The 14,123-nt window shown below is 37.8% G+C and overlaps 1 protein-coding gene across 2 annotated transcripts in view; it reads left to right on the plus strand.

The window, feature by feature from the left end:
* The first annotated feature begins 8,172 nt into the window (after positions 1-8,172).
* gphna (gephyrin a) overlaps positions 8,173-14,123 on the plus strand; it is a 39,766-nt gene continuing 33,815 nt past the window's right edge. The window contains exons 1-3 of one of the 2 annotated variants that reach the window (XM_033988231.2): positions 8,173-8,481; positions 13,182-13,260; positions 13,347-13,404. In XM_033988231.2, coding sequence (XP_033844122.1) covers positions 8,346-8,481; positions 13,182-13,260; positions 13,347-13,404 — 273 coding nt within the window. In that variant the 5' untranslated portion in view covers positions 8,173-8,345. The remainder of the gene's footprint in view (positions 8,482-13,181; positions 13,261-13,346; positions 13,405-14,123) is intronic. The other variant, XM_033988232.2, reaches the window with a different exon arrangement.

Raw genomic sequence — 14,123 nt, forward strand, 5'->3', positions numbered from 1 at the left:
TGGGATTTTTGGCTCTAAAGTCTGAACTCCAAACCACATGCTTTTCCTGAGAGAACTAGCTGTGTAAAACTTAAAAATACAGAATACAATGATTTGCAAATCCTTTTCAACCTATATTGAACTGAATAAACTACAAAGACATGATATTTAATGTTCAAACTGATAAACTTTGTTTTTATGCAAATATTCACTCATTTTCAATTTGATGTCTGCAACATGTTCCAAAAAAGCCGGGACTGGGCATATTTACCACCGTGTTATATCACCTTTCCTTTTAACAACAATCAATAAGTGTTTGGGAACTGAGGACACTAACTGTTGAAGCTTTGAAGGAGGAACTTGAGTTGCTCAGCAGTCCGGGGCCTCTGTTGTCGTATTTTGTAACATGTGCAGAATGTGGCTTGGCATTGTCTTGCTGAAATAAGCAGGGATGTCCATGAAAAAGACATTGCTTGGATAGCAGGATATGTTGCTCCAAAACCCGTATGTACTTTTCAGCATTAATGGTGCCTTCACAGACGTGCAAGTTACCCTTGCCATGGAAACTAACACACCCCCATACCTTCACCCCTCACAGATGCTGGCTTTTCAACTTTGTGCTGATAACAATCCGGATGGTCCTTTTCCTCTTTGGCCTGCAGGACATGATGTTCATGATTTCCAAAAACTATTTGAAATGTGGACTCGTCAGACCTTTTCCACTTGTGTCAGTCCATCTCAGGTGAACTCGGGCCCAGAAAAGCTGACGGCATTTCTGAGTGATGGTGATGTATGGCTTTCGTTTTGCATGGTACAGTTTGAACTTACACTTACTTACACAGATTTAGCTGACAATGGTTTCCTGAAGTGTTCCTGAGCCCATGTAGTAATATCCTTTACACATTCATGTCTATTTTTAATAATATACTGCCTGAGGGATCGAAGATCACGGGTATTCATTGATGGTTTTCGGCCTTGCCGCTTACCCGCAGAGATTTCTCCAGATTCTCTTAATCTTTTGATGATATTATGGACCGTAGATGATGAAATTCCTAAATTCCTTGCAATTGTACATTAGAAAAAGTTGTTCTTAGACTCTTGGACTATTTGCTCACACAGTCGCTCACACAGTCGCTCACACAGTCGCTCACACAGTCGCTCACACAGTCGCTCACACAGTCGCTCACACAGTCGCTCACACAGTCGCTCACACAGTCGCTCACACAGTCGCTCACACAGTCGCTCACACAGTCGCTCACACAGTCGCTCACACAGTCGCTCACACAGTCGCTCACACAGTCGCTCACAAAATGGTGAACCTCACCCCATCCTTGCTTATGAATGACTGAGCCCTTCGGGGATGCTCCTTTTATACCCAATCATGACACTCACCTGTTTCCCATTAACCTGTTCACCTGTGGAATGTTCCAAACAGGTGTATTTTAAGCATTCCTCAACTTTCACATTCTTTTGTTGAGCCTGTCCCAGTTTTATTGGAATGTGTTGCAGGCATCAAATTGAAAATTTGTAAATATTTGCATAAAAACAATAAAAGTTTGTACATAAAATATCATGTTTTTGTAGTTTATTCAGTTCAATATAGGTTGAAAAGGATTTGCAAATCATTGTATTGTGTATTTTTTTTTTTTTTTTTTTACATTTTACACAGTGTCCCACCTTCATTGGAATTGGGGTTGTAAAAAGAACCAATCATATCACTGGCCCATATAACAGTATTGTGCTATATGGGCCAATGATCTATGTTCTAATGTTTCCTCATTCACCCACGTTTAACACACAAACCCTATACATTTACACTGAGTTCTTCTCCAAAACTGAAAACACTCTATTCCACCTTGTGATGTCATGTGGGAACACAGGAAGTGCTCCACTGTGTTTTTAAACTCCATAGATCTTCACTAGAATTATTTGGATCATTTCAGACCTGGAATTTCCTATCTCTACTGAACTAAAGGTAAAATGAGCTGTTAACTTGAAAACTACCACTTCATTGTGGAACAGAGCTTTTGAGTTTTGGAGATGTAGACAGACTAATAATAAAGTGTTACTCAAACATGTGTGAATGAAACAAAACACAACAACAACATTCTAACATGACTTAAAGCTCACAAGAGCCTATTTTGTGTAATATAGCAGCTTTAAGGATTTAAGTGACACCTGTCGATCACTGGAACAAATGAGCTCAGAGCTCAGATCTTTAGACCTGTGCAGGTGGTGTACAGTGACACAGGCCTCTGCAACTCTATCGCTCACTGACAAAGTGACATGACACGCAATAAGTCCAAACAAATAAACAAGAGACATACACAAGCAGGCCTATCGAGAAAGCACTACTTATAATACAGCTACAGTCATGTATAGAGCAGTGTTTCTCAACCAGTGGAGCGGGGACCCCAGCCCACAGTTTACTTGGAAAGACTTCAATTTTAAAAGAAATTACACTGAATCGTATTTGAATGTAAATACTTTTTGTAGTGCATTTACAGCCTTATGACTCTATACGACCATTTTGGCATGAAATTAAGACATGTAATAGTTAGAACTGGCAATGTATTAGTAAACAGATATGAGATTACTAAAGAAACATCAGTATCATTGATAGCACGTACTCAAAGTCATCGTTTAGGGGGTACTCAAGACAAAAAAAAAATGATATATTGAAACTAAATACTCTCATATTTCCCAGATATAAATATCACTTATTTATTCACTAATAAAATAACGACACTATTTAAAAATATTTTTATATAATAATAATAATAATAATAATAATAATAGTAATAATAATAATATTTTTTTAGTATCAAATCAAATCAAATCAAACTTTATTTATAGAGCACTTTTCATACAAAAAAAAGTAACACAAAGTGCTTTACAAAGCATTAAAATCAGTCCCACCCACCAAACCCACCCAACCACCCAACAGCCCAACAACCCAACCCCAACACATCAATAATCATAACCAAACAACCCCCCACCTCAACACACACTCCCACCCCCCACCTCAACACATGTTAAAATACCTTGGTTTCATTTAAAATATGTTTAAGTGGAACAGGCTGGATAAAGATGAACCAGATGAGAGAGCGCCACCAGAGGAACCATCTGCACCAGGAGCAGGGTCACCCGCAGCCACAGGACACCAGCCCAGGGCCCAGAGAAGAGATGAGGTCAAGACCAAACCTCCAGGGCCCAGGAGCCAGGGCCCACGAGCCAGGGCCCACAAGCCAGGGCCCAGGAGCCAGGGCCCAGCAGCCACAGCCAACCACAGCTCCCGGTGCAGAGGGCTCCTCAGAGGAAACACTGGCAAATCTAAAATTATTAAAATAAATAAAATAAGTCAAAACTAATAAATAAGTCAATAAATAATAAAATAAATAAATAATAAAATAATAAATAAATAATAAAATAAGTCAAAACTAAACAAGTAAAGTAAACAAGTCAAAACTAAACAAGTAAATAAAACATAAGTAAAACATAAACACACTAGCCAGCCTAAATAAGACTAAATAAATAGAGAAGTAAACTAAAATTACTAAAGTATCACCGTAACTCCAGAGAAGAGTTACCTGTGTAGATGCAAAAATGATTTTTTTTTTTTTTTTCAATAGGCCTAAATACACTTGTGAAGGAATACATGCAAGATAGTTCACTTCAATGCCATACATTCCAGGTAAAGCAATAACATCTCCATAGCTACAACAAGCTATCAGAAAGGTTACACAGTCTAACTTTAATTATTACTCTAATGTAATTATGTTTAGCTTTCACTGTTTGTTTGTTTTTTTTGTTGTATGTATATTGCTGGTAATGCTTTAAGCCAGTGGAATTTGTATAACTTAACTATTTTTGTTTTTATTATGCACTTTCCACAATGAAACATGTGTACAAATGTATTGAAATAGATTTTAAAAGTTTTTTTATTTTTATTTTTGATTTATTTTATTTTTCAGGCCAGAGTCAAAGATCAGTGATAGTTGAGATGCAAAGTCAAAGAACCCATAAAAACCAATCCCTGTAAAGACTGTTAGCATAAAGCACAGCTCTCCATCAACTGTGAAAGAGGTCCTCACAGACAAGGCTTCAGTTACAGATCAAGTGACTGCCTTTCTGTGTCTGGGGGCGGGGCCAGAGAGACCTGAGAACGCCATATGAAAGTCAGGTGAGCATCCAGTGAGTGACACAGAAGAAAGATGTAGGAGCTGTGAAAAGTTGGAAGATTCGTCCTTTGCATTAGACCAAGCTTTCAATGCTACTGGGATGAATGACTGGGACTGGGATGAACGATCTGAAGATATACAAATTCATAGAGAAATCATTGTCTGTCCTGACAGATGAGAACAAGGTAGGGGATATTAAAGTAGGAAAATTAATTCTCTCCATTTGACCCATTCTTCAATTATTCAATACTACAGGGTTAAGAGGGCAGTGGGGACTTTGTCCAGATCTTGTGCGAAGATTGTGGTCAGGAGACTGAAGATTGATAGAAAGATCGGAAGTTGAGTAACTGGCAAACCTAACAAAGGAGAAAAATGTAGGAGCTATGAAAGAAGGGAAATTGTCCTCTGCATTTGACCCATCCTTCCACTGTGACTGGGATCTTGAGCTGGGATTTTGTTCAAAAGACTGAAGATCAAATCTGAAGTGGAATCATTGGCTGACTTAGATAGGAGAAAGATGATGGAGCTTTGAAAAGGTGAGAAATTTGTCCTTTGCATTTGACCCAATGCTCTTGACCAAAGCTCCTTCTCCAGATGTTGAGCTACAGTTTTGGTCAAAAGACTGAAGAAATTGATAAAAATGTGAAGTGGATTTGTTGGCTCACTTGAAAGAGGAGAACAATCCTCTGTATTTGACCCATCCTTAAACTCTTCTGGGATAAAGGATCCATGGGGATGCTTCTCCAGATCTTGTAGCCAAAAGACTGAAGATATAAAAAATTGTAGGTGAAGCCACTGACTGCCCTGAGAGAGGAGACAAAGGTTGGTAAATTCGTCCTCTGCATTTGACCCATTCTCCAAAGCTGTTGGATGGAATCTCGAGCTGTGAGGACTTCACACCGTGCATCAAGCAGACTTGAATCCCTGACACTGAACAAAAGTAGGCAAAATTGTCCCCTACATTTGAGCCATACTTATTTCTCCCAATCTTGAGCTGGGATCTTGGTACCTAGTTGGAGGATTTCATGTTTTATGCATTTTAAGTCACATGGAATTGTGTGCTTTAATGATTGGGTGGGCTTAGCTATGAAAGGTACAGGGAAATTTGCCCTCTGCATCTGACCCATCCCTCAGAGTTGCTGGGGAAGCACCTAGGGACCCTTCTCCAGATCTTGAACCTGTTTCAAGACAAGACTTGTTCATTACATAAGAGAAAGTTGGATTGGCTCACCTCAAATCGGACAAGGATGCAACAGTTATGAAAACTTCCATTCACAGACAAGAATGGAGCAGAAGAACTGGAAGATGGGCTTTGAGTTCTAACTATGTGGATATCTTAAGACCAAATATTGCAAGCACCAAGATGTCTGCGTTATATCATTTTCAAGCAAAGTCTCCACAAGTCCTATCAAAATCAAGAACCCATCTGACTGCATCTAAATTAGGGCTTGCAAGAGTACCTTTACCACCAATTAACAGGTCAAGAAGTTCGTCTAGCAATGGAGCGGACTGTAGTACAGCTAAGACACTTTTCAAAACGGATATAAACATTTTGAAAGAACATAATACCAATCCAGCTATGATAGAAAAAGCGCAACTAAACGCACCTTACAAACAAACTTGTCAAAATTCAAATAAGAAAATCAGTGTTTGCAATGAAGTAGAAAACAAAGCAGAAATCCAGGATCCAATGAATCAGAGCGAACTGATTAAACAACCATTTCATACCCAGTCGCCCGTGATGCTAACTCTAGAGCCTTTAGCGCAACAAAAGAAAGATGACGCGAATCAGGCGGGTGCCAATGCCAACGGGACTGCAGTGCCAGACAGGGTTACACACGATGCCAGTCTTCACCAAGCGAAGCAACAAAGGGGTTTCTGCTCCAGCGAGTCAGCCTTTGAAACAGAGTCTGAAGACAAAAGTTGGTTGGACAGCAGGCAGAAGGAGGACAGTGATGACTATTACACAGAGGAGAGGATTGCAGAATGGGTCCTCAGCGTCAACTCTAGCCTCTTCAGCACAAAAAACGGTGAAGAGGAGAGGCAGAAAGACGAAGAGCAAGACGTAACAACGATTAAATTAGTTTATAATGGAGAGTGAAGTTTAGAAATACATTGTTATAAAAGAGGACTTTGAAAGTGAGAGTGACACATGCAACCTTTTCTGGTGGAGGGTCCCTCACCTGCCATAAACTAAGTTATATAGTACGCCTTTAAGTAACTTGGCTCACACCAGAGTGAAATGTGCAGCACTTTGAACTGAGTTCTAGACACTATCAATCTGGGATAGCTCTTGCTGAAAACAATCGCAAAAAGGTGGAACATAATACTTAATATTTCTTTCAGATTGGTTGAAGCATCACAACAGTGGGACAAAATGAAATAATCAAACTACAGTCCAGTTGAGAGAAAAGCACAGATATCTGTCCCTGTCCACAAATGCACAGAGCTCTTCCCTTCCCATGTTTTTCACAAACTAAGCTGGACGTCGCCATGTTTGTTTGTCCTTCTGATTAACCTCACAGCAGGAGTCCCTCAAGATAGATTCTCGTGAGTTTGTGGACTGAGAAATATCATGAGAATCCATCTTGCTGTGCAAGGTTGCCTTTAACTACATTTTTGGTCATATGATAATAGTGCCTCACACTTACTGTTTTGTTGGCTTTTGGTACTTTACAATAGATATTTTCTGCATGAAATTTCTGAGTAAATATGTAGCTCATGCTATGACAGATTAAATATTGATAGAGCCTCAACGTTGTTAATCTTTTCAACTCATAAGTTTAAATACCTTTTTAGAAGCTGTCACATGTCTGTCTATGTCGTTTTCCAGTAGCTTCAAAGACCATGGGACGGCATGGTGAAGATGTTAATTGGTTGGTCTAAAGTAATTTGAGTACTGACTTTTAACTGCCTCGCCTCTCATAAAGGATGTTAATGTTTGAGGAAAGAATGTATGTCAGGCCCAGGGCTACAACTGTACAGTCACAGTCTGGCCACAAAACAACATTCAAATTAACAAATTATAAAAAAAGGTTGATGTCTATATGGCTAAAAAAAAAGTCCAAACGTAATGGAATAAAATCTGAAAAGTGTACACAAGAAATTTTGTTTACCAATGAATTAGTTATTAAATATTTTTCTCTATAGATCTGTTTATTCCAACTACAACTGTAAGTGCATGTGTGAATGCTGAATACTGTGTTTATTATAGCTGTTTGTGTATACATCAATGTAAGATGGCTGGCATTTTTTTTTTCTTTTAGCTTCATTTTAAGATCCTCCATTATTGTATTTTATTGAAGCCATGTAAAAATCATATACAGAAAGTAACTATTTGGTTTTCAACCCCACTTCTTTATAACACAATAGTTTGCCACTATATCAGTGTATTGTCCAGAGCAAACTATTTACTATAGGGGAGGCATAACTAAGCAAGATGAGTAGGAAAAAGTCTTCAGCCTATAAATAAAACTATACTAAAATACCAGTTCATGTCTCCAATGTGTCATTTTATTATAACTTAACCAAATAATACCCAGAACGTTTTTAAATTATGAGAAAATGTTTATGAAAATTATACTCCTCAGTCACATATTCTTTACATTGAGAAATAATCCTGCCTGAACAAATGAATGGAAATAAACCTACTTAGAAACCTGTATCCTACTGTGCGCCCTTGTCTCTTTGGCTCCTCTTTACGCACGCATCTGTAGTCTCGCCTCTCCACAGGTAGCCAATATATATATATATATATATATATATATATATATATATATATATATATATATATATATATATATATATATATATATATATATATATATATATATATATATATATATATATATATATATATATATATATATATATATATATATATATATATATATATATATATATATATATATATATATATATATATATATATATATATATATATATATATATATATTGGGGGCAGTCTAAACCGTTAATCGGAGGACATTCCCACTAAAAAGGACACGGGATACACACACACTCCTTGAGATCCCGTAGCCTACTCCTCTGTGTGCCCTTGCCTCACTTTGGCTCTTTACGCACGGCTCTGTATTCTCGCCTCTCCACACAGGCAGCCTATATATATATTTCGGGGGCAGTCTAAAACATTAATCGGAGGACATTCCCACAGAAAAAGGACACGAGATGCGCACACACTCGCACGCAGGCTCGCTCCAGAGGTGCAGCAGCCCTGACGTACAGACCGAGGGAGTAAACATGGCGTCAGACGGAATGGTGCTCACAAACCACGACCATCAGACCCGAGTGGGGATCCTGACGGGTAAGCGACACAACACATTCAAATACAGCACTGATAACGCTATGTGTGCATTTTGTCGCTGTTTTTGCGGTCGGATTGCCGTGCACGTCCGCTGTCACAAGGCGAACTCGCTCCGCTGCAGAGCTAGCCTCAGTTAGCCACACAGAGCAAGCCTCAGTTAGCCAGAGAGCTAGCCTTAGTTAGCCACATAGGTAGCCTCGGTTAGCCACACAGAGCTAGCCTCGGTTAGCCAGAGGATGCTAACCGGTACCATTGGCTGTCATCCGTTGGTGTTAGCTGGATGTTTTACACAGGTGGCACAGATGTGGATTTTTGCCTATAAACGGCCCAATTACGGGTCAAAAAAGACATATCTGCAGAAAATGTAGCTTTTATCCACCGGTGCATGATAACTAGCAAGATCGATGCGTTTTTAGATTGCTACATGACAGAAACTGTGGTTTAAACAGTGAGTTATACGCGAGACAAGGTATATTCACGTCTTTTCAAAATTAGCAGGCTCACATCTGGAAGTGGGTTGATCGTTTAACCAAAATGTATGTTTTATTTTGAAATTTAAGGCAGTGATTTCCGAAACTAGATTCGTATTTGCTTTTGGATTGACCACACAGAACGTTATGCCTAGTTTCTTGCTATGTGCCATTACCAACCCTGCATTATTCATGATCCCTTTGCAGATCCGAAATAGTGGACACTATATCCAGGTCGCCTCCAGTCTGTTTGCAACCATTTTCTTCCCCCCTTCAACTGGAATCCACTGCACCCAAGCATTACATGTGTGGTGTTTAGGTGGCATATGTTAATAGCGCAGTTGTTTTAGTTATTTCGCGTAATGAGGATGGCACAGCGATGGCACAGCGCTGCGTCGTGGCGTGTGCATTTTGGTTGTTAGAGCAGCCTTTCTAATTTGTAGGGCTGATGTTTGCATCCTAGTCGTGCAGTGCAAAGAGGGGGGACGGGGGAACAGCAGCAGAGCCCAGTGACAATCAACGCTAGCCCGCTGCCTCCTAACCACAGCTACGGATACGTGAGAATAATGCCAAACAGCTAAATGACAAGTCCATGGTGGTTCACAGTATACTTCAGCTAGCATTCGGGGCTAACACGGGCTAACCCTGCTGTCCACTGAGACCTACAACCTCCTGTCACATGCCAGCGCACGTTTTTACCCATTTATGACCCGTGAATATGCGTAAAAATGCGTTATATCTGTGTTACTGGAAACGATGCGTGATTCAAAAGATAAAATTGGGGCCTACTGTTGCATAGGCACTGCAGAATCTGATTAAAAAGGCTTACTATTAGGAATTCTGTAGCATTTGTGCAAACATACAGAGGATTTAACGGCCTATGTCAGTATGTAGTAGTCAGTATCCTGTAAGACTGGATTGTGAATAAATAGAACAGAGTGCCACATTTGTTCTTTCTGGTGGACTAGTACTGGTTAAGATCTGTTTTTTTTGGGTCTATGCTAATATTGGTCTTCTTTTAGACCTGATTGGTCCTGGTCTTAACCTGGCCCTGCTTGTACTTGGCAAAGACTGGAGAAAGTTGTTGTTTTCACAATTTTCACAAAGATACAAGTATTGTGTTTAAATTGTCAGTTGCCCTGGCAATTTTCATTATTCTGAAATCTATCTTAATTTAATCGCATTGGTGGTGTTCATCGTTACAAGTATAAGCTGTGTGTTTATTAAATAGTGTATTTGAATGTTATTTCTATTTTTAGATTGTAGTGGTGCCTAATCACACCACACATAGTAGGCAAGTGTCCTCTGTGTCATCCAGGAAATGTGTAGTAGCAACAAATGTCAAATAAATTAATCAAATCTACCATGTAAGCCTTTTATATAGTTTTAGTGTTAATTTTTTCCCCCTTGGATTTCAATGTTTAAAAAAGAGTTAACTTAACACACATGAAATACTTTGACCTAAAATGACCTAAAAAATATTAAAAATCACCTCACTTAAGTTAAGCACTTGTTTGACACATTGCTTGACAGCGCAAATGTCACAAAATCAGTTTCCAGATGTTTAAGGACCTTTCAGTGTAGTGTTTGCTTTTCACCCAAGACCAAATCCTTCAGCTATGGCACTCCTGGCAAGGTCTGTCATGATAATCATTATATTGACTTATTGTTCAATATGTGAGAGTGAAAACTATATTTTTGGGGCTAAAAATGTATCGTGTGTACAATTTCTTTGTAAAATTGGAGAGATTTGGCATATTTTAGTTGTATAACGATAAGATTTGAGCTGTAGATGGTTGAAAAATTTACTTTATTTGTTGCAGCTCGTGATACGTAATGATCCTGTCTATGTAAAAATGGTTTACTGGGATTATTAGTCATTATTGTTATTGTATCAGTGGCTTAAAGTAGTTTCAATATTAATTTTAATTGCAGTACATCTCCGTAGTAATATTGTGTTTCAAAATTTGTTGTCATGACAGGCCTACCTCTGACGGCTCTACTGCTTGAAGTATGGTCAAATGCACAGGATGAGTTTCATATTACATACTATGGGACAAGAAGAAGAAAGCCTACTTTTTTATAAGATAAGAGAACCTTTATTTGTCCCACAATGGGTAAATTCCAGTAAATATTTAATATGACTGGAGAAATTGATTAATAAAAGCTCTAAAAAAATCAGTTTATTATGAAATGCATGTGTGTTGACCACATTAAGGCATGGTGTATTTTGACTATCAAGAGCAGGGCATATTCCTCTGTCTGACCTTAAATAGCCTTTTAAGTACAGGTGAAGTGCCAAATTTGAAAGAATATGCTAATTACATTTCATAATGCATAGGAGCATCAGCCATAAGGATCATAGGTTGTCTTGTCACGATAACAAATTTTGAAGTACACTATATTGCTACAGACTCCCATAAATGATAATATTTAAACTAGTTTATGCCACTGATGCAATGACGATAATCCTTTTTGAATTGACAGCATCATTAAAAACCAAATAAATATCTGGTTGAACCAGTAATTAGCCATAGCCAAGTCACTTATTCAAACTTTTACAGCTGAAATGTTAAAATATCCCAAATCGCTCACGCCAAATTCCCAAATAAAGTCACAAAATATATTGATCCAGCTTTCATATACTGAACGATAAGTCGATATCATGACAGGCCTAGTCTTGTTCTTGAATTTTATTATCTTTAGACAATCAGATGGACAGAAAGGGCTTTTACTCTATATGACGTTCGTCCATTTTCTTCCACTTATCTGGGGCCGGGTTGCGGAGGCAGCAGTCTAAGCAGTGTTTCCCCCTCAGACTTCCCTCTCCCCAGACAGTTACTCCAATTCCTCCGGTGGGACCCCAAGATATTCCCAAGCCAGCCGGGGGACATAGTCCCTCCAATGTGTCCTGGGTATACAATATCACTATTTTTCACAAGAAATCCCCAAACAGATTAATCTCGCGGCTTGCTGTACTCCCACCTAACAACAAGCACAGAGTTTATTAGTTGAATAATAATTATCTTTTTGACAATGAAGGGAAAAAATTCTTTGACTTGTTTCATGTGGATTCAGTGATGACAGAGATATTAATAGTCTTGACCTTGTGTACGGTTAACAGTCTTATTGTCTTATTGTCTCCCCAGCTCAATTTTAAACTATGAATAGGGATGGGCAATAGTGACAAAAATGTATATCTTAGATTTTTTTATCCTGATAATATTAGTTGAGGTTTAATTTGCATACAGATATGAAATGACTGTAAAATGTATGCAGAAATATCACTGTATACTAGGCCTGTCACGATAATCATAATCGCTTTTTTTTGCACTACTGGGAAATTTTAGGTTATTTTTTGGCTATAATAAGATCAGAGCTGTAGAAGTTTGAATTAATAACTTCTATGGCTCATTACTGATGCAAACTGAGAACTGAAGTGTTTCATTCTGCAGTTTTTTTTATTGCAGCTCATGATTTTTAACAATATTGTAGATTTAGAATAGGTTTTGTGGTTCTTGGGTTTTTGTGTCAGTGGCATTAATTAGTTTCAACATTAACATTTATTGTCTATATTTACTTCAGTGATATATTGAACTTCATAATTGGTTATCATGACGGGCCTTCTATACATCCTAAGTTGAAAGTTTCTTGATCATTTTTAATCAGGTCATGTTGCAGCATTTTTATTATATTTGTTAAAATTTCCATTCTAATTGTGCATATCTTCAAAACAACATTCACAAATGTATTGATAATTTGATCATCTGAACGATAACGTTTTGTTGCTTTTCTCCAGGTTTTAATAAACCCGTGTGACTTGTGTCTTATTGTTTCGGTGTTCTCAAGAAATGCATTTTGGAATTTTGATTGTGATTACTGATTGATGCAGGAGAATCCCACTAAACCACTTTTAAATACACTATATCATTAAAAGGCCTGAGCTGCAACAAATAATTAAGAGAATGAAACGGTAATTAGCCAGAGAAGTTATTTATTCAACCCTTTAGTGTTGAAATGTTATCACATTAAATAAAAATGGAAAGAATCTCCCCATTATTGCAAAGAAAATGTACACGGGATAAATATTGACCCCAAAAATAAATTATTTGAGTTTTCGATGTTGTAATTATTGTGACAGGTCTATTCATTATAAATAAAATTGGTAATGGCTACTTCTACACATGAACACAGCCCATTTGTAATCTTGCCTGTCTTTCTTGTCTGAAGTGAGTGACAGCTGCTTTAAGAACCTGGCCGAAGACAGAAGTGGAGTGAATTTGAAAGATCTGGTCCATGATCCCTCTCTGTGAGTCCAAAACACCAATCAAAAACATTAAGATTCAGCATTTATTATCATCTTTAATAACTGTATCCCCATGCCTCCCTCTGCAGGCTTGGGGGAGTCATAGCCGCCTACAAAATTGTCCCTGATGAGATCGAAGAAATAAAGGTAAGGCTTTTGATCCTGTGTAACTGTGCTATGCTTACTGTTAAAATTAGAACTAAATGATTAATTAAAATTGAATTAAAATTACAATATTTGGAAATTTGCAAGGTCTGCAGTTAAAGGTGATGTAAGGTCCTCTGCAGAGAACTAAATATCTTGTCTCCAATTGGGTATTGCAGTTATTTTAACCAGTAGCCCTGTGATTTTGCTTGTGATTGCTTAGTTGGCAGTTTTCTGTACAGTACCTTAATTGTCCAGATGGGGTCTGTAACAAAGAGTACATCTTATTCCATGTTCTTGTTTGAGCAGCATATTAATTTAATTGCATTGCTTTTTTGTGTATGTATGTATATATATCTATATGTGTATGTTTACTACTTAAAATCTGTATTAAGCCTTCAGCCATATTTTCTATATGTAAATCTAAAAAGAAAAACCTTGCTTCAAATGGGGCAAAAAAGTATTTAGTCAGCCACCAATTGTGCAAGTTCTCCCACTTAAAAAGACAAAGTGTACCTATGATGAAAATTACAGGCCTCTCAAGTATGAGAGACAAAATGAGGGGAAAAAATCCAGAAAATCACATTGTCTGATTTTTAAAGAATTTATTTGCACATTATGGTAGAAAATAAGTATTTGGTTAATAACAAACGTTCATCTCAATACTTTGTTATATACCCTGTGTTGACAGAGGTTAAACATTTTCTGTAAGTCTTCACAAG

This window comes from Periophthalmus magnuspinnatus, chromosome 22 (genome assembly GCF_009829125.3).
Source record: "Periophthalmus magnuspinnatus isolate fPerMag1 chromosome 22, fPerMag1.2.pri, whole genome shotgun sequence".
NCBI lineage: Eukaryota > Metazoa > Chordata > Actinopteri > Gobiiformes > Gobiidae > Periophthalmus > Periophthalmus magnuspinnatus.